This window comes from Leucoraja erinacea, chromosome 44 (genome assembly GCF_028641065.1).
Source record: "Leucoraja erinacea ecotype New England chromosome 44, Leri_hhj_1, whole genome shotgun sequence".
NCBI lineage: Eukaryota > Metazoa > Chordata > Chondrichthyes > Rajiformes > Rajidae > Leucoraja > Leucoraja erinaceus.
In genome coordinates, this window is record NC_073420.1 from 369,368 (window position 1) to 393,032 (window position 23,665).

Sequence of the window (23,665 nt, forward strand, 5' to 3'; positions counted from 1 at the left end):
GTCCCGCCATCCCAGGGATCAATAGTCGGATGAAAACGTTTTTTCTCATCATCTCAGTCTTAAATGACCTCCCCTTTATTCTAAGACTGTGTGGCCCCTGGTTCTGAGATGATGAGACCCGGATGGCATTAACATTGACTTCTCCCAATTTTGCTAGCCCTTGCTGTCTCCTCCCCTTCCTTAACCCTCTAGCTGTCTCCTCCCACCCTCCTATCCGCCCGCCCTCGGGCTCCTCCTCCTCTCCTTTTCCTTCCTTCTCCCCCCCCCACCCCCCCATCAGTCTGAAGAAGGGTTTCGGCCAGAAACGTCGCCTATTTCCTTCGCTCCATAGATGCTGCTGCACCCGCTGAGTTTCTCCAGCAATTTTGTGTACCTTCGATCTTCCAGCATCTGCAGTTCCCTCTTGATCAATAGTCGGAGCAGGTTGCGGAAAATTTGCAACATGTTGAAAATCCAGAGGCGATCAGAAAAAGGCGCGACTCTTTGGGCGACTACTTGTCCTGCGACACCCGTGTGATCACGAGTAGTCGCCCAAAGTGTCGTACCTTTTCCAGGTCGCCGCTAGATTTCAACATGCTGAAATTTTTCGGCAACCCCCTGCAATTATGACGGGTGCCGGCAAGTCGCCGAAAAAATTCCCGTAAGTGGGACAGGCCCTTAAACATTTGGACCCAAGGCTCACTGTTTAAGAGAAAACCCATAAGACGGCAAAAAAAAAAAAAATATCATTCTGAAAATTATTAATCGTCTACAAACGCTACTGCATTTTAAATGGGAATCTCATGGTACCTGTTTAGAATATATCTTCAGAAGCTTGTTCACAATAGCTCCCCCCTCCTCTCCATCGAATTCCAGCCACAAGATGTCATCAGTGTCTTCGTCCTCAGAGGAGGTATATTCCCAGGAGAGCTCATGATAGCACAGAGCCAACAGCACACACTGAGGGAAGAAGGCAGAGTCAACAGGATTCAATTGATACGCAGATTATACCAAAATCAACTCCAGAAAGATCAAAGGCCCTTTTCTCCTCCTCTCTCTCCCTTCAATGTTGGCCAGGATTAGTTTGATTAGCCCCTAAGTCTCTCCCGCAGTGGACTATGATGGAGCCGCATCTAATGGACCACCAAGACCAAACACCTACACCTTCGACCCAGGAGTGGACTTCCACAGATCACTGTGTGGGGACCAGGGTCACCAAATGAAACCCTCCCCCCCCCCCCTCTGTGTGAAAGAGGAGTGCGTGATGATCGCTGCACTAACTCGGCAAGCATCAGGCTAAATTTCAGCCCAGTATTTTAGTCAAACGAACAGGAAGCCATGCTCCCTTAAGCAGCTTTCGCTGGTTCAAACGAGTCTAGTTAAGCAGGGTAGACAACAATGCTGGAGAAACTCAGTGGGTGAGGCAGCATCCATGGAGGGAAGGAATAGGCAACGGTTCGAGTCGAGACCATTCCTCAGACTCGACCTTTCGGGTTGAGACCCTTCTTCAGACTCAATGTAGTTTAGTAGATGTAGAGCAATGTAGAGCATTGAGTATAGAAGCTGGGATGGTACCTGATAAGTTTTTTTTGGCCTTCCATCACAGCTATGTGATGGATGTTTATGTAAAATGTAATTGTGTTGTGTCTGGGGTCTATTTGTGTGTAATGTATGGCTGCAGAAACAGCATTTCGTTTGGACCTCTAGGGGTCCAAATGACAATTAAATTGACTGACTCTGACTCTGATGTAATGTTAAAATTGTACAAGACATTGGTGAGACCAAATCTGGAGTATGGTGTACAATTTTGGTCGCCAAATTATAGGAAGGATGTCAACAAAATAGAGAGAGTACAGAGGAGATTTACTAGAATGTTGCCTGGGTTTCAACAACTAAGTTACAGAGATAGGTTGAATAAGTTAGGTCTTTATTCTCTGGAGCGCAGAAGGTTAAGGGGGGACCTGATAGAGGTCTTTAAAATGATGAGAGGGATAGACAGAGTTGATGTGGACAAGCTTTTCCCTTTGAGAATAGGGAAGATTCAAACAAGAGGACATGACTTCAGAATTAAGGGACAGAGGTTTAGGGGTAATATGAGGGGGAACTTCTTTACGCAGAGAGTGGTGGTGGTGTGGAATGAGCTCCCAGTGGAAGTGGTGGAGGCAGGTTCATTGGTATCATTTAAAAATAAATTGGATAGGCATATGGATGAGAAGGGAATGGAGGGTTATGGTACGAGTGCAGGCAGGTGGGACTAAGGGGAAAAACATTTGTTCGGCACGGACTTGTAGGGCCGAGATGGCCTGTTTCCGTGCTGTAATTGTTATATGGTTATATGTTATATGGTAGTTGAGCAGGGTAATGCCAACCCCCTTGGTCAATGGAGGTGGAGGGGGCCCACCTGTAAATTGTTGCTTCCACAACGCTCCCTCCCACGCACGTTATACTGACTGCATGTGAAGCCCATGTTACACAAATAAGTTATTTCCCCAATGTGGGGTGGCACAGTAACACAGTGGTGGAGTTGCTGCCTTACAGCGCCAGAGACCCGGGTTCAATCCACACTATGGTTGGCGTCTGTACAGGGTTATTAATTGGCTTCTGTAAATTCACCCTAGCGTGTGGGATAGAACGATCTTACGGGTGATCGCTGGTCGGCACGGACTTGGTGGGCCGAAGGGCCTGTTTCTTTTTTCACACAGAGAGTGGTGAATCTCTGGAACTCTCTGCCACAGAGGGTAGTTGAGGCCAGTTCATTGGCTATATTTAAGAGGGAGTTAGATGTGGCCCTTGTGGCCAAGGGGATCAGGGGGTATGGAGAGAAGGCAGGTATGGGATACTGAGTTGGATGATCAGCCATGATCATATTGAATGGCGGTGCAGGCTCGAAGGGCCGAATGGCCTACTCCTGCACCTAATTTCTATGTTTCTATGTTTCCATGCTATATTACAAAACTAAACCAATCGTATGGCATTGTCGCCTCGCCCTATCCTTCACAGGTCCTGAATCAGGCTGTTGATTTGCCAATCGACTGGTACAAAATGTTGCACGTTGGGGCTGGGATCTGGGACGCTGCTCCTCGGAAAGATCGCTTATAAGTCATATTTTTTATCAAGTTCGCTGGGACTGCCTTGGTTAGATTCCTCCCCACTACCCAAAAGCAGAGCAAGATGCGCCACTCTGCGAAAAAAGCGTAGTATGACATGGGCATGACATGACGCCATTTTACTGAGCTGCAATTTCTCTGCGAAAAAAGCGTAGTATGACATGGGCATGACATGACGCCATTTTACTGAGCTGCAATTTCTCTGCGAAAAAAGCGTAGTATGACATGACGCCATTTTACTGAGCTGCAATTTACAATATTAATAACATTTACAATACCATTAACTAAATATGTGAAGTGATCGATGCTACATAACACACTGTTCCCTACAACACTGATTACACCAAAGAGGGGATCAATCTTTGGAACGGATTACACCAAAGATACTAGAGGAGCATTGCCCGCTGCCTCAGGAGCGCCGACCACGGGCAGACGCTTGAGGCTCTCCCGCTGGCCGCCTTCATCTGGTATCGGGGGGGGGGGGGGACCGACCGAGAATCAGTCCTGGATCAACTCAGGAGTGGAGGAAATGTCCTCCTTCCCCACAGATAGTAGAGGAGCCTCTAGTATCTTTGCTTTTCCCTGCGACCTGATGTAAGAGCAGATTGGATAACTGTGGAGTCCGTACACAGTACCAAAGATGTCAGGTTTTGCATAAACAAATGGCGGCCGTGACGTTCCGTTACAGACTACACGTCAGTCCATTGGATTTCGGAGGAGTGGCCTATCTTGCTCTGCCAAAAGGATGTTTTCAAGATAGAACGTTCAGTCTCTCAAAATGAACGTATTTGAGCTCCTTTCAAAAACTTTATGTAGTTGGAAAGCACCATAAAACCCAAAGGCAAAATTGAGTGCGGGAAGGTTCTATTTTGCCGCAGAAAAATAATATTACCAGCAGTATTGAATTTTTCAGTGGAACCAAGAAACAGCAGATAGAAACATAGACAATAGGTGCAGGAGTAGGCCATTCGGCCCTTCGAGCCTGCAACGCCATTCAATATGATCATGGCTGATCATCCAACTTAGTATCCTGTACCTGCCTTCTCTCCATACCCCCTGATCCCTTTAGCCACATCTAACTCCCTGTTAAATATAGCCAATGAACTGTGGCCTCAACTACATTCTGTGGCAGAGAATTCCACAGATTCACCACTCTCTGTGTGAAAAATGTTTTTCTCATCTCGGTCCTAAAAGATTTCCCCCTTATCCTTAAACTGTGTGTGACCCCTTGTCCTGGACTTCCCCAACATCGGGAACAATCTTCCTGCATCTAGCCTGTCCAACCCCTTAAGAATTTTGTAAGTTTCTATACGATCCCCCCTCAATCTTCTAAATTCTAGCGAGTACAAGCCGAGTCTATCCAGTCTTTCTTCAGATGAAAGTCATGACATCCCAGGTGGCTTACAGAGAAAAAAAAAATTGGGTAATTCAGCAGGTAGTGGACAACATGAATGATACCTTTTCCTTACTGTCCATGACAGATACACCATCCAGGCTGATCGCTATCGTTACAGGTTTACGTCCATTCCGCTGGAGAAAACTCTGAACGGGTTTGTCAATCTGGCCGGTGAACATTGCAGAGCTAAAAGCAAAGAGGTACAGGAGTGAGGGGCACGGAGCAACAGAAAGGAACACATTCACAGGTGACGTTTCAGGTCTTCAGACTGAATCTGTTGCCGACTCAACTCCTGGTCAGTAAGTACCACTTTCAGACAAATGTTACTTTTGCGAGGTAGTATTAAGGTACCTACTTGGGAGAATATTAGACTGGGAACATAGTCTCAAGCAACACCACTACAATTAGCATCACGGCCTACCTACCACCATGCTGCGAGTACGAGTCAAGGGCAAACTCAGCAGAGGTCGTGAAAGTGGGACACGCCCTTTGCTCCGATCTGGTTCTAGACTCTCCCACTTCCAGAGCCGCTGTCTGAAAAAAGCTCAGGGAATTGCTAAGGACAAACTGCCCCCCCTCCACATACACCTAGATCTCCTGCCATCATGCAAGAGATACCGTAGCATCAAAGCCCGGACTACAAGACTGCTAAACAGCTTCCTACCACAGGCTGTGAGGCTGCTAAACAGTCACTCTGTACTCACAGTCACTTGATTCTGCGGCTGGCACGGACACTTTAATAACTGGCACTGGCCACTCAAATCAGCGGCCCCGGGCATTTTTTTTATGATTGGTTTATTGTATTTTAACGTTGTGTTTTTAACTATTTATACTGTTCCATCAGGGACTGGATTCTTTTTTAGTGTTATTATGTGTGGAATGTTTTAAATTTCATGTGCGATGCTCCGCTATTCACTGGGAAACGTCTTTTCATTTTGCACTGTACAACTGGTGCTTGCAAGATGACAATAAAGGTTGATTGATTGATTGATTGATTAATGGAAACATCCTCTTCACATATGATATGATACGATGATATGATATGCCATTTATTGTCACTATACATGTACAGTGAAACTGAAAGCTGCTCGTACTCAGTGCATACATACAATTTAGCACAAAAAACAAGAAACAGAAAAAACAAAAAACAGAAGGGAGATGGGGGGGGGTGGAATAGGTGCACAAATTCTGCGGCGCTACATACATATATACATATATACAGATGGAAGTCCGTGTTGGGCGGTGTAGTCAGTGCATGTGTGAATTTGAATTTATAGTAGATATAATTCTCGGAAAGCAACTATTCCTGAGTCTGTTTGTCCTGGATTTGATGCACCTATAGCGGCTTCCATAGTTCATCCACTCAGTTCATTATTCGGTAAGTTTCAATGAGGTCCCTCCCTTATCCTCTTACCCGTAATAAAGCAGTATGTGACACTTCTGTAGATACTGGTGGTAGAGCAGCTTCAGTGCCCCCGTCTCCTCACATGCAGCAGCCTCCACCAGCTGCCTGAATGACTCGAGCAGCATCTCTTCATAGCTGTGGTGCTTGGCTCCTCGCGGTCGGAAGGCCGCCAACAGCCCGCCGTGCTTCTTGCACAGGTGCGCGGGGAGCAGAGTTTCAATTTTCCCCCTGAAAGCAGGTTTCAAGTCAAGTCAAGTCTATTCATCACGTACACATACCAGATGTGCAGTGAAATGAAAAGTGGCGGACTTTATGCAAAACAAACAAACAACTACAAACAGAATGGAACAGAATCACGTATTCTTTTACATATGACATATTTTCATAGCAAAAGGATTTGAGTATAGGAGCAGGGAGGTTCTACTGCAAGTACACAAAAAAGCTGGAGAAACTCAGCGGGTGCAGCAGCATCTATGGAGCGAAGGAAATAGGCAACGTTTCGGGCCGAAACCCTTCTTCAGACTGGCTCTACTGCAGTTGTACAGGGTCTTGGTGAGACCACACCTGTGGAGTATTGCGTACAGTTTTGATCTCCAAATCTGAGGATGGACATCCTTGCCATAGAGGGAGTGCAGAGAAGGTTCACCAGACTGATTCCTGGGATGTCAGGACTGTCTTATGAAGAAAGACTGGATAGACTTAGTTTATACTCTCTAGAATTTAGGAGATTGAGAGGGGATCTTATAGAAACTTACAAAATTCTTAAGGGGTTGGACAGGCTAGATGCAGGCAGATTGCTCCCGATGTTGGGGAAGTCCAGGACAAGGGGTCACAGCTTAAGGATAAGGGGGAAATCCTTTAAAACCGAGATGAGAAGAACTTTTTTCACACAGAGTGGTGAATCTCTGGAACTCTCTGCCACAGAGGGTAGTCGAGGCCACAGTTCATTGGCTATATTTAAGAGGGAGTTAGATGTGGCCCTTGTGGCTAAGGGGATCAGAGGGTATGGAGAGAAGGCAGGTACGGGATACTGAGTTGGATGATCAGCCATGATCATATTGAATGGCGGTGCAGGCTCGAAGGGCCGAATGGCCTCTACTCCTGCACCTAATTTCTATGTTTCTGTTTCGGTGAAGGGTGTCCATATCCTGGTTTTTCTGCCATGACAAGTCTAATATTTTCAGGATGTAGTCAAATAACTTTTCCTGAGCAGGAAAATTGCCTTTTTTTCCCCAGGAACAGAGAGCCCTTTCCGGAATTATTTCTCTCCAATGTCCAGCTTCGACCTTCCCGCCACCCACCTCAACCAACAACGTCGGGGGAAAAGCACAATTTAAAATCATAACAAGCTTGGCATTTGCATATTTAGTACACCCCAAAGAGGTTCAATACTAACACATTCCAGTACCGTAACATCAAATGGTTTAGCTGACACCCCTGTATGCTTTCCCCCCACTGCTTCAACATTGCTCTTCTCACCTGAGGAAGGCCAGATTATGCTGCTCCAGGTCAAAGGGGCCGAACTCTATTCGACAAGCAAGGGCCCCCAGTTGAAGACAGTCTTCCAAGTCGTAGGGATACCTGCCCTCCAGAATATTACATTTAGCCTCTTCATACAACAATCGGAGAATACCGTCGTCCTGGATCTGAAACACCAAATATAGGTCAACATTCAACCTGTTTACAGAAAGCCAATGGTATGTTAGCTTTCATTGCAAAAGGATTTGAGTATAGGAGCAGGGAGGTTCTACTGCAGTTGTACAGGGTCTTGGTGAGACCACACCTGGAGTATTGCGTACAGTTTTGGTCTCCAAATCTGAGGAAGGACATTATTGCCATAGAGGGAGTGCAGAGACGGTTCACCAGACTGATTCCTGGGATGTCAGGACTGTCTTATGAAGAAAGGCTGGATAGACTTGGTTTATACTCTCTAGAATTTAGGAGATTGAGAGGGGATCTTATAGAAACTTACAAAATTCTTAAGGGGTTGGACAGGCTAGATGCAGGAAGATTGTTCCCGATGTTAGGGAAGTCCAGGACAAGGGGTCACAGCTTAAGGATAAGGGGGAAATCCTTTAAAAACCGAGATGAGAAGAACTTTTTTCAAACAGGGAGTGGTAAATCTCTGGAACTCTCTGCCGCAGGGGGTAGTCGAGGCCAGTTCATTGGCTATATTTAAGAGGGAGTTAGATGTGGCCCTTGTGGCTAAGGGGATTAGGGGGTATGGAGAGAAGGCAGGTATGGGATACCGAGTTGGATGATCAGCCATGATCATATTGAATGGCGGTGCAGGCTCGAAGGGCCGAATGGCCTACTCCTGCACCTAATTTTTATGTTTCTATGTTTAACCAGATCCGTTAGAGTCCCAGAGTCACATGTACAGCAGGCAGTGAAGAAAGCGATTGGCACGTTGGCCTTTATAGCAAGAGGAGTCGAGTACAGGAGCAAAGAGGTCCTTCTGCAGTTGTACAAGAGCCCTAGTGAGGCCACACCTGGAGTATTGTGTGCAGTTTTGGTCGCCTCATTTGAGGAAGGACATTCTAGCTATTGAGGGAGTGCAGCGTAGGTTCACCAGGTTAATTCCCGGGATGGCGGGACTGTCATACGCTGAGAGAATGGAGCAGCTGGGCTTGTACACTCTGGAATTTAGAAGGATGAGAGCATATCTCATTGAAACATATAAGATTGTTAAGGGTTTGGACACGCTAAGAGGCAGGAAACATGTTCCCAATGTCGGGGGAGTCCAGAACCAGGGGCCACAGTTTAAGAATAAGGGGTAAGCCATTAGAACGGTGACGAGGAGACGAGGAAACACTTTTTCTCACAGAGAGTGGTGAGTCTGCTGAATTCTCTGCTTCAGAGGGCAGTGCAGGCCGGTTCTCTGGATGCTTTCAAGATGAGAGCTAGATTGGGCTCTTAAAAATAGCAGTGCCAGGGGATATGGGGAGAAGGCAGGAACGGGGTACTGATTGGGGATGATCAGCCATGATCACATTGAATGGCGGTGCTGGCTCGAAGGGCCGAATGGCCTACTCCTGCACCTGTTGTCTATTGTACATTGTCTATTGGTAGGAAATTGAAACGGGCCCTTCAGCCCAACTTGTGCACCGATTAACTTGCCCAATCTAAGCCAGTCCCACTTGCCCATGTTTGGCCCATATCCCTCCAAACTTTTCCTATCCGTTTACCTGTCCCAAGTATCGTTTAAATGCTGTTTAGAGTATCTGCCTCAACTGCCTTCCCTTATACCCACGACTGTGTGTGAATAAGTTGCTCCTCTGGTTTGTATTAAATCTTGCCCTCTCTCTCACCTTAAACATATATCCTCTTGTTTTTGATTCCCCCCCTCCCCGCACCCCACACCATACCCTCTGTGCACCCTCCTATCTATGCCCCTCAGTTTTATACACCTATGAAAGATCACCTGTCAGCCTCCGGAGTTCCAAGGATAAGTGGTGACATCCACCTAAAAGTTCTCTGCACTCTTCCCAGCTTAACGTCATCCTTTCCATTGAACAGTGGCCAAAACTGAACACGATATCCCAAATGTTGCCTCGTCAACAGTCTTGTACAATTGTAACATAATGTCCTGAAATTGTATACTCAATACCCTGATTGGTCTTCTTCTTGCGTATGACGTGCACAGCCTAAAGTTGTAGGACACTTTGTTCTATTTGATCTTATTTGATTGTGCACGCCAGGTTGATTGCATTCGTCAAACAGGGCAGACCATGTGAAGGTTACAATCTCCCATCCCAGCCACGATTGCCATCTCCACTCACTTTAGTGTAATCTGCAAACTTACTAGTCAAGAGAGTCAAGAGTCAATTTAATTGTCATTTGGACCCCTGGAGGTCCAAACGAAATGCCGTTTCTGCAGCCATACTTTACACTACTAATCGTACCTTCTACATTCAAATTATTAATCTAAACATAGAAACATAGAAATTAGGTGCAGGAGTAGGCCATTCGGCCCTTCGAGCCTGCACCGCCATTCAATATGATCATGGCTGATCATCCAACTCAGTATCCCGTACCTGCCTTCTCTCCATACCCTCTGATCCCCTTGGCCACAAGGGCCACATCTAACTCCCTCTTAAATATAGCCAATGAACTGTGTGGCCTCAACTACCCTCTGTGGCAGAGAGTTCCAGAGATTCACCACTCTCTGTGTGAAAAAAGTTCTCCTCATCTCGGGTTTAAAGGATTTCCCCCTTATCCTTAAGCTGTGACCCCTTGTCCTGGACTTCCCCAACATCGGGAACAATCTTCCTGCATCTAGCCTGTCCAACCCCTTAAGAATTTTGTAAGTTTCTATAAGATCCCCTCTCAATCTCCTAAATTCTAGAGGGTATAAACCAAGTCTATCCAGTCTTTCTTCATAAGACAGTCCTGACATCCCGGGAAAACAACAATGGGCCCAGCACCGATTAAACACACACTCCCACCACCACCGTCTGCTTCCATCCATGAAGCTGATTCTGTATCCCGTATCCCGGATCCAATGCGATCTCACCTTCTGGAGCAACCTACCATGCGGAACGTTAAAGGTGAGGGAACAGATAAGACCACGAGATACAAGAGCAGAATTGAGTCATTCTGCCCCTTGAGTCTGCTCCGCCACTGGATTTTCTATTTCCCCCTCTCAAACCCATTCTCCTGTCTTCTCCTGTCCCATAACCATAGAATGAATAGGGCACAGCAAAAGATTCTATAGACTGATAGAAATTCTACCAAGGTCTACAGGAAAGCAGACTATTATCTAAATGGTGGCCGACTAGGAAAAGGAGAGATGCAGCGAGACCTGGGTGTCATGGTACACCAGTCATTGAAAGTAGGCATGCAGGTGCAGCAGGTAGTGAAGAAAGCGAATGGTATGTTAGCTTTCATAGCAAAAGGATTTGAGTATAGGAGCAGGGAGGTTCTACTGCAGTTGTACAGGGTCTTGGTGAGACCACACCTGGAGTATTGCGTACAGTTTTGGTCTCCAAATCTGAGGAAGGACATTATTGCCATAGAGGGAGTGCAGAGAAGGTTCACCAGACTGATTCCTGGGGTGTCAGGACTGTCTTATGAAGAAAGACTGGATAGACTTGGTTTATACTCTTTAGAATTTAGGAGATTGAGAGGGGATCTTATAGAAACTTACAAAATTCTTAAGGGGTTGGACAGGCAGGAAGATTGCTCCCGATGTTGGGGAAGTCCAGGACAAGGGGTCACAGCTTAAGGATAAGGGGGAAATCCTTTAAAACCGAGATGAGAAGAACTTTTTTCACACAGAGAGTGGTGAGTCTCTGGAACTCTCTGCCGCAGAGGGTAGTCGAGGCCAGTTCATTGGCTATATTTAAGAGGGAGTTAGATGTGGCTCTCGTGGCTAAGGGGATCAGGGGGTATGGAGAGAAGGCAGGTACGGGATACTGAGTTGGATGATCAGCCATGATCATATTGAATGGCGGTGCAGGCTCGAAGGGCCGAATGGCCTACTCCTGCACCTAATTTCTATGTTTCTATGTTTCTATTAGCTCTAGGCACGAGCGAGTATTAACTGAAGTCTTTTTAGGCTACTTCAAACCGAATCACCTTTGGAAAATACAGATCCACCACCGATGTTCTTGCAACCTTGTTTCCAGAGCCTTTCTGGATGAGCAGTTTTGCCAGTCACAACAGGGATCGCGGTTTCTAAGAGGAGTCCAACAGTACCGTAACAGTCTCCCTACGCCGCTAAGGAGCCGACATACCAGCCCGCAAACCCAGCCGACTCTGGGAACGAGTTCCAGAGCCTCGGCCACAAGGCGGGAAAGTTCGGCCCGTGAATCTGCGCGGAGATCCAAATGAGATTGGCATAGGCCGTCTGACCCGGCCTAGGCGCCACATTTTTCAGGGGGGCTTCCGGAGGGATTTCAAGCTCTCATCATTTTGTCCGAAACAATGGAGGCACCAGACCACCAGTTGCTGCAAAAATCGGTCGTGGACCTGTATTTACTTTCTTTCCCCCAAACACAATTCATCCTCACTGGTTCTCAGTGCTTTGAGTGAAGAATCAAATATTCATACAGGGAGAATTCAAATACAGATTCATTAATCAGGTTCCTATGTGTCAGCTTGCAATCAATTTGTGTTTTTAAAAAATGCATTCTGCAGACAACCTTATTCAAAGGTCTCAGGAAACAGAGATTTGGAGTGAAGACCAAGTTCGGCAGCATTTTTTGGTCACCAGAATGCAGCAAAGATCATTAGAATTGCGTTAAACCAACCTGCATCTCTTTGCTCTTGGGAAAGAATACATTCTTCCGATACTGTAAGGTTGGTTCATCTGTGAGTAAGAGAGACAAAGAGTTCATGAACACCTAATGAACGCATCATGGACATCTTCTTAGGTAGACAAAAATGCAGGAGAAACTCAGCGGGGGTGAGGCAGCATCTATGGAGTGAGGGAATTGGTGACGTTTTGGGTCGAGACCCTTCTTCTGAAGAAGGGTCTCGACCCGAAACGTCACCCATTCCTTCGCTCCATAGATGCTGCCTCACCTGCTGAATTTATCCAGCATCTTTATCCAGCAATGCAATGGCCATTCCTACTTCCACCTCCCATCCATCCCATTCGCCCTTCTTGTTTCTCTGTATCTCTAACATAGAAACATAGAAATTAGGTGCAGGAGTAGGCCATTCGGCCCTTCGAGCCTGCACCGCCATTCAATATGATCATGGCTGATCATCCAACTCAGTATCCCGTACCTGCCTTCTCTCCATACCCCCTGATCCCCTTAGCCACAAGGGCCACATCTAACTCCCTCTTAAATATAGCCAATGAACTGGCCTCAACTACCCTCTGTGGCAGAGAGTTCCACAGATTCACCACTCTCTGTGTGAAAAAAGTTCTTCTCATCTCGGTTTTAAAGGATTTCCCCCTTATCCTTAAGCTGTGACCCCTTGTCCTGGACTTCCCCAACATCGGGAGCAATCTTCCTGCATCTAGCCTGTCCAAACCCTTAAGAATTTTGTAAGTTTCTATAAGATCCCCTCTCAATCTTCTAAATTCTAGAGAGTATAAACCAAGTCTATCCAGTCTTTCTTCATAAGACAGTCCTGACATCCCAGGAATCAGTCTGGTGAACCGTCTCTGCACTCCCTCTATGGCATTCTCAGGACAGAGAATTCCAAAGATCGCAATCTTAAATGGAGAGGGAAAGCTCCCATCTCAGTCCTAAATGGCTGACCCTTTACATTGAGGGCGATCCTCCGAGCTCCAATCTCGACCGTCAACTTTTCTCTGCATAACTCAATTGACTTTAGAATCAACTTCCATCGAGAGCCTGCTGACATACTGCATTGCAGCAAGGTATGGCAGCTGCACCATGGCAGACAGGGAGAGGCTTCAGAGGGTAACTAGGACAGCACAGAAGATCATTGGTTGCCCTCTCCCCTCCCTGATGGATATCTACACCTCCCGCTGCCTTAGCAGGGCAAAGAATATCATCAAAGACAGCTCCCATCCTGTGTTTGGACTGTTCGACCTGCTGCCCTCTGGAAGGCGCTATAGGTGCATCAAATCCAGGACAAACAGACTCAGGAATAGTTGCTTTCCGAAAATTATAACTACTCTTAATTCAAATTCACACATGCACTGACTTCACAGCCCAACACCCGGACTTCCATCTTTTTTTTTTATGATTGGTTTACTGTATTTTAACATTGTGTTTTTTACCTGATTTTAACTATTTATTCTGTTCCATCAGGGACTGGATTGTTTTTTTAGTGTTATTATGTGAGAAGTGTTTTAAATTTCATGTGCGAGGCTCCGCTATTCACTGGGAAACGTCTTTTCATTTTGCACTGTACTTGTTGCTTGCAAGATGACAATAAAGGTTGATTGATTGATTGATTGATTGATATATGTATATAGCGCCGCAGAATTGTGCACCTATCCCCCCCCCCCCTTCTCCCTTCTGTTTTTGTTTTCTGTTTCTTGTTTCTTGTACTAAATTATATGTATGCACTGAGTACGAGCAGCTTTTAATTTCATTGTACATGTGTAGTGACAATAAATGGCATATCTATATCTATCTATCTACTTTAACGGGCCTGGCATTCTCTTAACCCAAAAGCACGCTGCCACTCTCCACACAAATATGCCACAAGACTTCTACAAGGTGCTGAATCAGAAACAAGGATAACTGTGAAGAGAGACACAAAAAGCTGGAAACTGGAGATATAGACAGCGATGTAGAGAGATGAGATTTAAGGGGAATAAAGGGGAGGTCATTTAAGACTGAGGTTAGAAAAATCTTTTTCACCCAGAGAGTTGTGAATTTGTGGAATTCCTTGCCACAGAGTGAAATCATAAATTCAATAATGCACCAACTGCAATCCCAGATCCAACAAGCTCCATTGAAAATTCACCCCACCATGGATCTTATAGAAACATATAAAATTATAAAAGGACTGGACAACCTAGATGCAGGAAAAATGTTCCCAATGTTGGGCGAATCCAGAACCAGGGGCCACACACACACAGTCTTAGAATAAAGGGGAGGTTATTTAAGACTGAGGTTAGAAAAATCTTTTTCACCCAGAGAGTTGTGAATTTGTGGAATTCCCTGCCACAGAGGGCAGTGGAGGCCAAGTCACTGGATGGATTTAAGAGAGAGTTAGATAGAGCTCTAGGGGCTAGTGGAGTCAAGGGATATGGGGTGAAGGCAGGCACGGGTTATTGATTGGGGACGATCAGCCATGATCACAATGAATGGTGGTGCTGGCTCAAAGGGCCAAATGGCCTCCTCCTGCACCTATTTTCTGTGTTTCAAATGACCAAAATGATAATCTGCAATCCTTAAATGGGGGAAGTTTGTTAAACTAATGGGCCCGTCCCATTTGCCGATTTTTTAGGCAAACTGTCTTAGCAGGTCGCTGAAAAACGGGCCGACAACCTACATCATCCTGGCGACAAGTCACGACAGCACCTACGTCAGGAGAAGTCAAGCTACGCTCATTGGCGTCAAACCCACTGTCGCCGAAAACTTTTCAACATGTTTAAAATTTTCAACATGCTGCGACATTTTTACACGACTGACGAGACTACACCCGGCAACCACTGGCAAACATGTGGCCACAAACTAGTCGCCTCTAGTTGCCTAAAATAAATAAATAGATGGACCGCCTAAGTGGGACAGGCCCAATAACGGAGTTATTAGTACCTGGCTTTAGATTGTAATATCCCATTGACAGCTTTCCACGATGAATTTCCCACTCGATGTTTTGGTGTAAAAAGTCATTTATCCCTTTCCTCCCTGGAGATGAATTCAATAATGCACCAACTGCAATCCCAGATCCAACAAGCTCCATTGAACATTCACCCCACCATGGATCTTATAGAAACATATAAAATTATAAAAGGACCGGACAAGCTAGATGCAGGAAAAATGTTCCCAATGTTGGGCGAATCCAGAACCAGGGGCCACACACACACACACACAGTCTTAGAATAAAGGGGAGGTTATTTAAGACTGAGGTGAGAAAAAAAGTTTTCACCCAGAGAGTTGTGAATTTATGGAATTCCCCGCCACAGAGGGCAGTGGAGGCCAAGTCACTGGATGGATTTAAGAAAGAGTTAGATAGAGCTCTAGGGGCTAGTGGAGTCAAGGGATATTCACAGCTTCACAGCCCACCAGTCTGGTTCACCAGACTGATTCCTGGGATGTCAGGACTGTCTTATGAAGAAAGACTGGATAGACTTGGTTTATACTCTCTAGAATTTAGGAGATTGAGAGGGGATCTTATAGAAACTTACAAAATTCTTAAGGGGTTGGACAGGCTAGATGCAGGAAGATTGTTCCCGATGTTGGGGAAGTCCAGGACAAGGGGTCACAGCTTAAGGATAAGGGGGAAATCCTTTTAAAACCGAGATGAGGAGAACTTTTTTCACACAGAGAGTGGTGAATCTCTGGAACTCTCTGCCACAGAGGGTAGTTGAGGCCAGTTCATTGGCTATATTTAAGAGGGAGTTAGATGTGGCCCTTGTGGCCAAGGGGATCAGAGGGTATGGAGAGAACGCAGGTACGGGATACTGAGTTGGATGATCAGCCATGATCATATTAAATGGCGGTGCAGGCTCGAAGGGCCGAATGGCCTACTCCTGCACCTAATTTCTATGTTTCTATGTTTCTATGATATGGGGTGAAGGCAGGCACGGGTTATTGATTGGGGACGATCAGCCATGATCACAATGAATGGTAGTGCTGGCTCGAAGGGCCGAATGGCCTCCTCCTGCACCTATTTTCTGTTTCTATTGTCTATTATCTAAATTTATATTTTAATTCTACACACACACAAATGTCTGTGTCTGTCACAACACTCACCGTGAACAATTTCGTCGGCTGAACACTTCGTGAAGCGGTATAGGAGGTCGGGCCACTGCCGGCAGAGTTTGTACGGACAGTGTTTGGGTTTCAGCTGCAGCTCTGCAAAAATAAACAGGGCAGGTGAGGCAGGGGCAATACGGTTCCTCACCCCCAAAATACACTGCCCTGGGTTTGACCTCACTGTAATCAACCAGCCCAGTAACAGGGATGTTTCTGTAAATGTAATCAAAAATGCACTCATATGCAACCCCGATCTATACTACAAACTGGCTGCGATTCAATTACTTCCATCTCTGCAGTCAAGCTTAGTCTCATGCTGGAAGCCACAGAACCACCTGTGCTCTGCTCCACTGCCTATAGCCATCTTTAGATGCCTTAGCCAAGTGGCTGTATCGAGTGGTGGAGACTGGAATGTTGCCGTGGGTTTTGCGAAGGCACTCGGCAAGGCCCAACCCGCCCGAGTAATAAATGTACAGTCTAGCAGTGATCAGAATCTAGGATTTTGGCTGACGAGCCACTGTCAAAAAGTCCTCAGATCAACCCTGGTGATTGTGATTCAGAAGGAACTGTGCAGATGCTGGAGAATCGAAGGTACACAAAAAAGCTGGAGAAACTCAGCGGGTGCAGCAGCATCTATGGAGCAACACCGGAAGCACCTCGTATTCTGCTTGGGGAGTCTGCATCCTGGGGGCATGAACATTGAATTCTCCCCATTTTGTTAGTCCTTGCTGTCTCCTCCCCTTCCTCAGCCCTCCTGCTGTCTCCTCCCATCCCCCTGCCCTCGGGCTCCTCCTCCTTTCTTCTCCCCGCCCCCCCCCCCCCCACCCCCCCATCAGTCTGAAGAAGGGTTTCGGCCCGAAACGTTGCCCATTTCCTTTGCTCCATTGATGCTGCTGCACCCGCTGAGTTTCTCCAGCATTTTTGTCTACCTGGTGATTCAATTGGGACGGGTGTTGACTGTGCTTGGACATGCAAGTGAAGGGAAAGCAACTGCAGAAGGAAACTATTGTTTTCACCCTACAATTCCAAGGCTTAGTTCCAGTCTGACTCTGCTATGGCAAAGAACTTCCTCACAAAGTGACAACTACCTGCACTAGCCAGTCTTCAGGGGCAGAGTTGTTCTGGGAGCCATCAGAACCTGGCTTGTCTGCAATTGCATTGTGGAAAACCCAGATAGTTCCCCTTAGTCATCCACGACAATTCTGAAGGTCCATGTCCCTCTTAAATAAGATCCTAATTGGTTCTCACTTCTCCGTGGATTGTCACCTTGTCTTGGTGGAGAAGCTTGAGTGGACCTGAGATCAGGAGAGCGATGCTCCTGGTAGGGCCACCCATGGCAGTAAGGCCGGGGGTGGGGGGGAGGTCCCCGACAAAGAGAAATCCAACCAAGACCTCAACGGGTTGGAACAGGCAGAGGACGATGGCTGACCTTAGTGGAGGAACATGTCACAACGGCTGGGAAAGCGGATGAAGGCTGCAGCAGAAATGGGTCTCCGGTCGTCTTGGACTGGATCCAGACCCAGATCTGTCAAGGACCGTGTGGGGAGGCTGTCTGTGCACCAGTCTCCCCACGTTAAACAAAGTCACGCACAGGCGTCCTCCAACCCTGGAGACACCCGTGGTCAGCCATGACCAAAGGAGGCCTCAGAAGAAGAATTGGTTCTCAAGCTACCCCTGACTTTCAGCTCAGTTCAGATTCAATTTACTTGTCATTGTCAGTGTACAGTACAGAGACAACGAAATGCAACGAAATGCAGTTACTCTGTCCAGAGGTCCACAATGCACAAAGAAAAACTCCAAACATCAGTCCTAATTCTAGTTTAAATTTGTAGTTCTTCATCTCTGAATGGTCAGAACTATATGCAATGAAAGCTAGTTCAATATAAACCTAGATTTATAATTTCACATCTCTGCAATAGTCAAACCTTCTGAAACAAATTCAATTCAATTCAAATCAACTTTAATGTCATTGCACAAATACGAGTATGGGTACAACGAAATGCAGTTTAGCGTCAGTCCCTAGTATAGTGCAATATAGAAATAAAAATAAAAATACAGAATAATCAAACAATAATCGAACAATATGGACGGAGAGACTGGAGAAGTCTATCGGCGGGACTCCGAGTTCAGCAATGTGATGGTATAATTGTAGAAACTGTTCCTCATCCTTCTGAAACAAAGTTCTTAGAATAGAATATAGAATAGAATAGAATAGTTTCTTTATTGTCACTGTAACATGAACCATGTACAACAAAATTTAAAAATGTCAGCCAGTCAGTGCACCATTCAAACATTTCTAAAAGCTAACGATACATACAAGATAAAATATTAAAAGATAAACAACTAAAATAAATATCATGAAAATAGCACGCATAAACACCCAACCCTCCATTCTTCACGATACAAGCTTGCGTGCATTAAAACTGCTAGGAAAAGCATGTATCTCAACTCCTCATAGGGCTGTCCGTCATTGATTTTATGCGTAGGCTCCTTCAGCGAGTGGAATTTGCACTTCAAGTAACCAGAGTTGCGCCTTCAGTGGCAAATGTAACAACGCAACCCTATCAATTGTGAGAATGTACTTGTTGCAATGATGGGAAAACGACGCCTTCTGTCACAAGCAGAGGGTCATGAACAATGTCATTCTGGCACCTGTCTCACTGTGCTTTCCAAAGAGACATTCACAATGCAGCCATTGTGCACAATGAAACCAGTGGCATTTAGGCGTCAGTGGGTGAAGTCATTTTGGAAGCCGAATCCCTGAGGGTGCATTATCTTACACGAGATTTTATTCACAACTGAGAAATTCAGTACGTGGTATATTTACATGCACAATATGTCTGCAAGATGTCTGCCAGGCTTTTGTTCCTCTCCTCCTCTCTCTGGGATAATGTTTCCATTTATTTTACCATGTTTCACTGTGCAGTGATTGCTGCTGCCAAGCAATGGTCCTATGACTCGGCTTGTACTCGCTAGAATTTAGAAGATTGAGGGGGGGGGATCTTATAGAAACTTACAAAACTCTAAAGGGGTTGGCCAGGCTAGATGCAGGAAGATTGTTCCCGATGTTGGGGAAGTCCAGAACAAGGGGTCACAGGAATAGGCGATGTTTCGGGTCGCGACCCTTCTTCAGACTGAACTCCAGCATGATGTACTCAAGACAGAGTCCAGAACAAGGGGGGTCACAGTTTAAGAATAAGGGGGAAGTCTTTTAGGACCGAGATGAGGAAAACATTTTTCACACAGAGAGTGGTGAGTCTGTGGAATTCTCTGCCACAGAAGGTAGTTGAGGCCACACAGTTCATTGGCTATATTTAAGAGGGAGTTAGATGTGGCCCTTGTGGCTAAAGGGATCAGGGGGTATGGAGAGAAGGCAGGGATGGGATACTGAGTTGGATGATCAGCCCTGATCATATTGAACGGCGGTGCAGGCTCGAAGGGCCGAATGGCCTACTCCTGCACCTATTTTCTGTGTTTCTATGAAGTTCACGAAGAGTACTCTATAAAAGTGACAAAACACATTTCTACTTCAGTCACCCTACAGATCCGACGAGGTGATATAGTGCCTCTAATGCTGTCCAATTAATGTTTCAAACGTCTAAAAAACCCTTTCTCCATCCAGGCAAAGTGGTCTTATTTCTTCAAGCGTGTTAGAAAGATCACTGTGCATTACCTGCTTCGTAAAGCCTCCATTAAAAGCTCAGCTGAGACAATAATTCACAACCAAATGGTTCCATTAAAGTGTCACAAGTTTAGGATTCAATGGAGCATTAGCAGGCAAAACCCGACACTGACCTGAAATACTAACTGTGCAGCTTAAATGTTTCTCTCTCCGCATCTCTGCCCGACCTGCTGAGGGTTGCCAGCATTGTTTTTGTTTTAACATTTGACACACAGCCAAATCACATGATAGTCCACGCAGGTAACTCACTTCAGGACTCTTATCCGCCAAGTATGTCAGGCTAGTAATAAAATATACAGTCCCGAAAGGCAGACCCAAAGTACGTCTGCTGTTTGGTGGCTCTTCCATTACCCTAACATTCAATCCTTCAACTAATAATAATAATAATAATAATATCTTTTATTGTCATTGCACACAAGCGCAACGAGATTTGGTATGCAGCTTCCATCCGATGTCATAACATAAATAACTAATAAATAATAACATTTAGATTTAGAAATGCTATCGGGGCACAATAGGCTTCAGCATGTACCACTTACCACAATGCACTCCAGTGACTTGCAATAACGTCTAACAGAGGTGTGATGTCCAACACCTAGTAGGATTGTCCCCGATGTTGGGGAAGTCCAGAACAAGGGGTCACACAGTTTAAGGATAAGGGGGAAGTCTTTTAGGACCGAGATGAGGAAACCATTTTTCACACAGAGAGTGGTGAATCTGTGGAATTCTCTGCCACAGAAGGTAGTTGAGGCCACACAGTTCATTGGCTATATTTAAGAGGGAGTTAGATGTGGCCCTTGTGGCTAAAGGGATCAGGGGGTACGGAGAGAAGGCAGGTACGGGATACTGAGTTGGATGATCGGCCATGATCATATTGAATGGTGGTGCAGGCTCGAAGGGCCGAATGGCCTACTCCTGCACCTGTTTTCTATGTTTCTACAAGGGCAGCAGATGCAAGGGAAAGCCACCACTCGCAAATAGCCACCCTAGATTGCAAACCACTTTGATATGAAACAAAGGTAGACTGAAAAATGCTGGAGAAACTCAGCGGGTGCAGCAGCATCTATGGAGCGAAGGAAATAGGCAACGTTTCGGGCCAAAACCTTTCTTCAGACTTCTTCGATTTTCCAGCATCTGCAGTTCCTTCTTGAACAACTTGAACTATGTCGGTTATAGCTTCATGAGCACTGGGGTTTACATACTGGAAATGCCCATACATTGGTTCTGGAGCACATTCACCGCATAGACTACAGCAGTTGAAAGCAAGAGTCTCTGCCACTGAAAAGTAATTAGGATCGGACTAGCCAGGAATATCCACCATCCAATGCTTTCACTCCACAGATGAAGTCAACCAATAGCTCAATATCTCAAGACAAGACCAACAAGGAATGTGGAGACTTACCAAGGAAGGGCGAGATGAGCCAGAATGAGAAAACCTCGTGAGCCTGATCGGGTAATCGCAACGCCTCCCGAACCGTCCTGGCCAGCTCCCCTGCTGTGAGAGACGACAGACTCTCCACAGACAGCTGAATGACCGAGTTGTTCACCAAATAAATCAGGACCTCAGAGTCTGCAAAAGAAAGGGTGGCAAAGAAATTACCAAACATTTTAAGTGACAAACAAGATCACATGACCAAATGCAACGAGGAAAATTTTACTCTTCTTCAGTCTAAAAGGAGGATCTTGACCCAAAACGTCATACATTCCTTCTCTCCAGAGATGCTGCCGGTCCTGCATTTTTTTGTCTATCTCCAATCGTCCTTATTTATATTGGAAACAGTATGTAGATTAACTAGGGATGAAAGGGTTTTTGCACGAAGAAAACTTGGAACAGGTTAGGCCTACAGAAGAATGATATCTATCTAAATAGTGGTTTCCAAAGGGAATTGATACTTTGTGGGGAATATAGAACTATGAGGCATTGTTGCAGAATAACGTTGCCAATTGATAGACAGATAAGCAGTAATTTATTTTATCAGTCATGAACTTTGGAACTTCCACCTCCAACAGTTACGAACTCAGAGGCATTAATATTCAAGACAGGGATGGGCAGAAAGTTCAACTACAAAGAGTCTTGCATTATGGAGAGAGAGCAGGATAGTGACGTTCAGTCTGAAGAAGGGTCTCGACCCGAAACGTCACCTCCATAGATGCTGCCTCACCCGCAGAGTTTCTCCAGCATTTTTGTCCACCTTCAGGCTAAGACTGGATCTTTTGGATGTCAGGGCAGGTTTGTTCCACAACTGCTTCCTGCCTTTTTCACATTTAAGTTGAAACCCTCTACTCTTTTCCCAAATCCCCTCAATTATTTATCCAATTCGCTGTATAAGCTAATATTGAATCACCTTGTGCACGGTGAAAAAGCAGTGTACCCAATCAAGTTCAAGTGAGTTTATTGTCATGTGTCCCCGATAGGACAATGAAATTCTTGATTTGCTTCAGCACATCAGAACATAGTAGGCATTGACTACAGAACAGATCAGTGTGTCCATATACCATTATATAAATATATACACACAGGAATAAATAAACTAGTAAAGTGCAAATGACAGATAATGGGTTATTAACGTTCAGAGTTTTGTCCGAGCCAGGTTTAATAGCCTGATGGCTGTGGGGAAGTAGCTATTCCTGAACCTGGTCGTTGCAGTCTTCAGGCTCCAGTACCTTCTACCTGAAGGTAGCAGGGAGATGAGTGTGTGGCCAGGATGGTGTGTGGGTCCTTGATGATGCTGCCAGCCTTTATGAGGCAGCGACTGCGATAGATCCCCTCGATGGAAGGAAGGTCAGAGCTGATGAACAACCCAGATCTGGCCCCACAACCATTTCTCAGGAGAGTCCACTGATTAGTAAACCCAAGTGTAGAAACACTATTCACACTAGAAACATTCTATTAATTGATGCTGGACAAAAGATATGCCAATAAGCTTTTCTTAGATGAAAGCTGATGGCTCAGAGCAGAGGGCATGACAAACTAATATCCGTCAGGAAGATGCAGGCCATCTGCACTGACGATATCAGAGCCAAAGGTACTTCCTTCCATTCTAGCACGCGCATGGCTTCTGCAAGGCAGTGCAACTTACGTCTAACTGCAGAAGACGACACACTCCCCCGCTGGGAATGTCCAGCCGGCTCCAGCATATTTGTCACCTCACTCGGATCCATCTGGAAGAGAGAATTTCAGAAATAAGCGAAAGTTTAGCCCATCAAACCAAAAATGACCTAGCCAGCATCTTTCCAAGTGCGTTCCCGTGGCCCTGAAATTCCTCCTCTCAAGTAGTTCAATTCCCTTCTGACAACAAAATCTGTTTTCACCGCCCTTTTGGTTTATGCCGACTGCTGCAAGGGGAATTATTTTCTTTGTATCTTTTCTGCATTCACACCATATCCTTCATATCATTCCTACAATATTCAGCTGCAGCTGAAGCAATTTTTCATAGAGTTAACTTCGCTTTGCTATTTTACATTCTGCCTTTGGAACTCATGTGCTTTAAAGAACAGTGCCTTCTCAAGATATGTGCACAAATATACCGCAAGTCAAGTCAAGTCAAGAGAGTTTATTGTCAGGTCTCCCAGATAGGACAATGAAATTATTGCTTGCCGCAGCCCACGGAATATTGTAAGCATAAATACAGAACATTTCAGTGTGTCTATATAGCCTAGACTATATATATATATATATATATATATATATATATATATGTATATGTATATGTATATGTATATGTATATATATATATA

At 45.5% G+C, this 23,665-nt stretch overlaps 1 protein-coding gene across 1 annotated transcript in view; it reads right to left on the reverse strand.

Annotated features, from left to right (window-relative positions):
* The window catches only part of frmd8 (FERM domain containing 8), a 41,221-nt gene extending 18,091 nt beyond the window's left edge, over positions 1-23,130 (reverse strand). Inside the window, exons 1-8 of the mRNA XM_055664767.1 lie at positions 23,008-23,130; positions 21,330-21,497; positions 16,243-16,344; positions 12,142-12,200; positions 7,367-7,533; positions 5,897-6,115; positions 4,545-4,668; positions 790-939 (exon numbers count right to left, since the gene is read on the reverse strand). Coding sequence (XP_055520742.1) covers positions 790-939; positions 4,545-4,668; positions 5,897-6,115; positions 7,367-7,533; positions 12,142-12,200; positions 16,243-16,344; positions 21,330-21,497; positions 23,008-23,089 — 1,071 coding nt within the window. The 5' untranslated portion in view covers positions 23,090-23,130. The remainder of the gene's footprint in view (positions 1-789; positions 940-4,544; positions 4,669-5,896; positions 6,116-7,366; positions 7,534-12,141; positions 12,201-16,242; positions 16,345-21,329; positions 21,498-23,007) is intronic.
* Between the last annotated feature and the right edge of the window lie 535 nt (positions 23,131-23,665).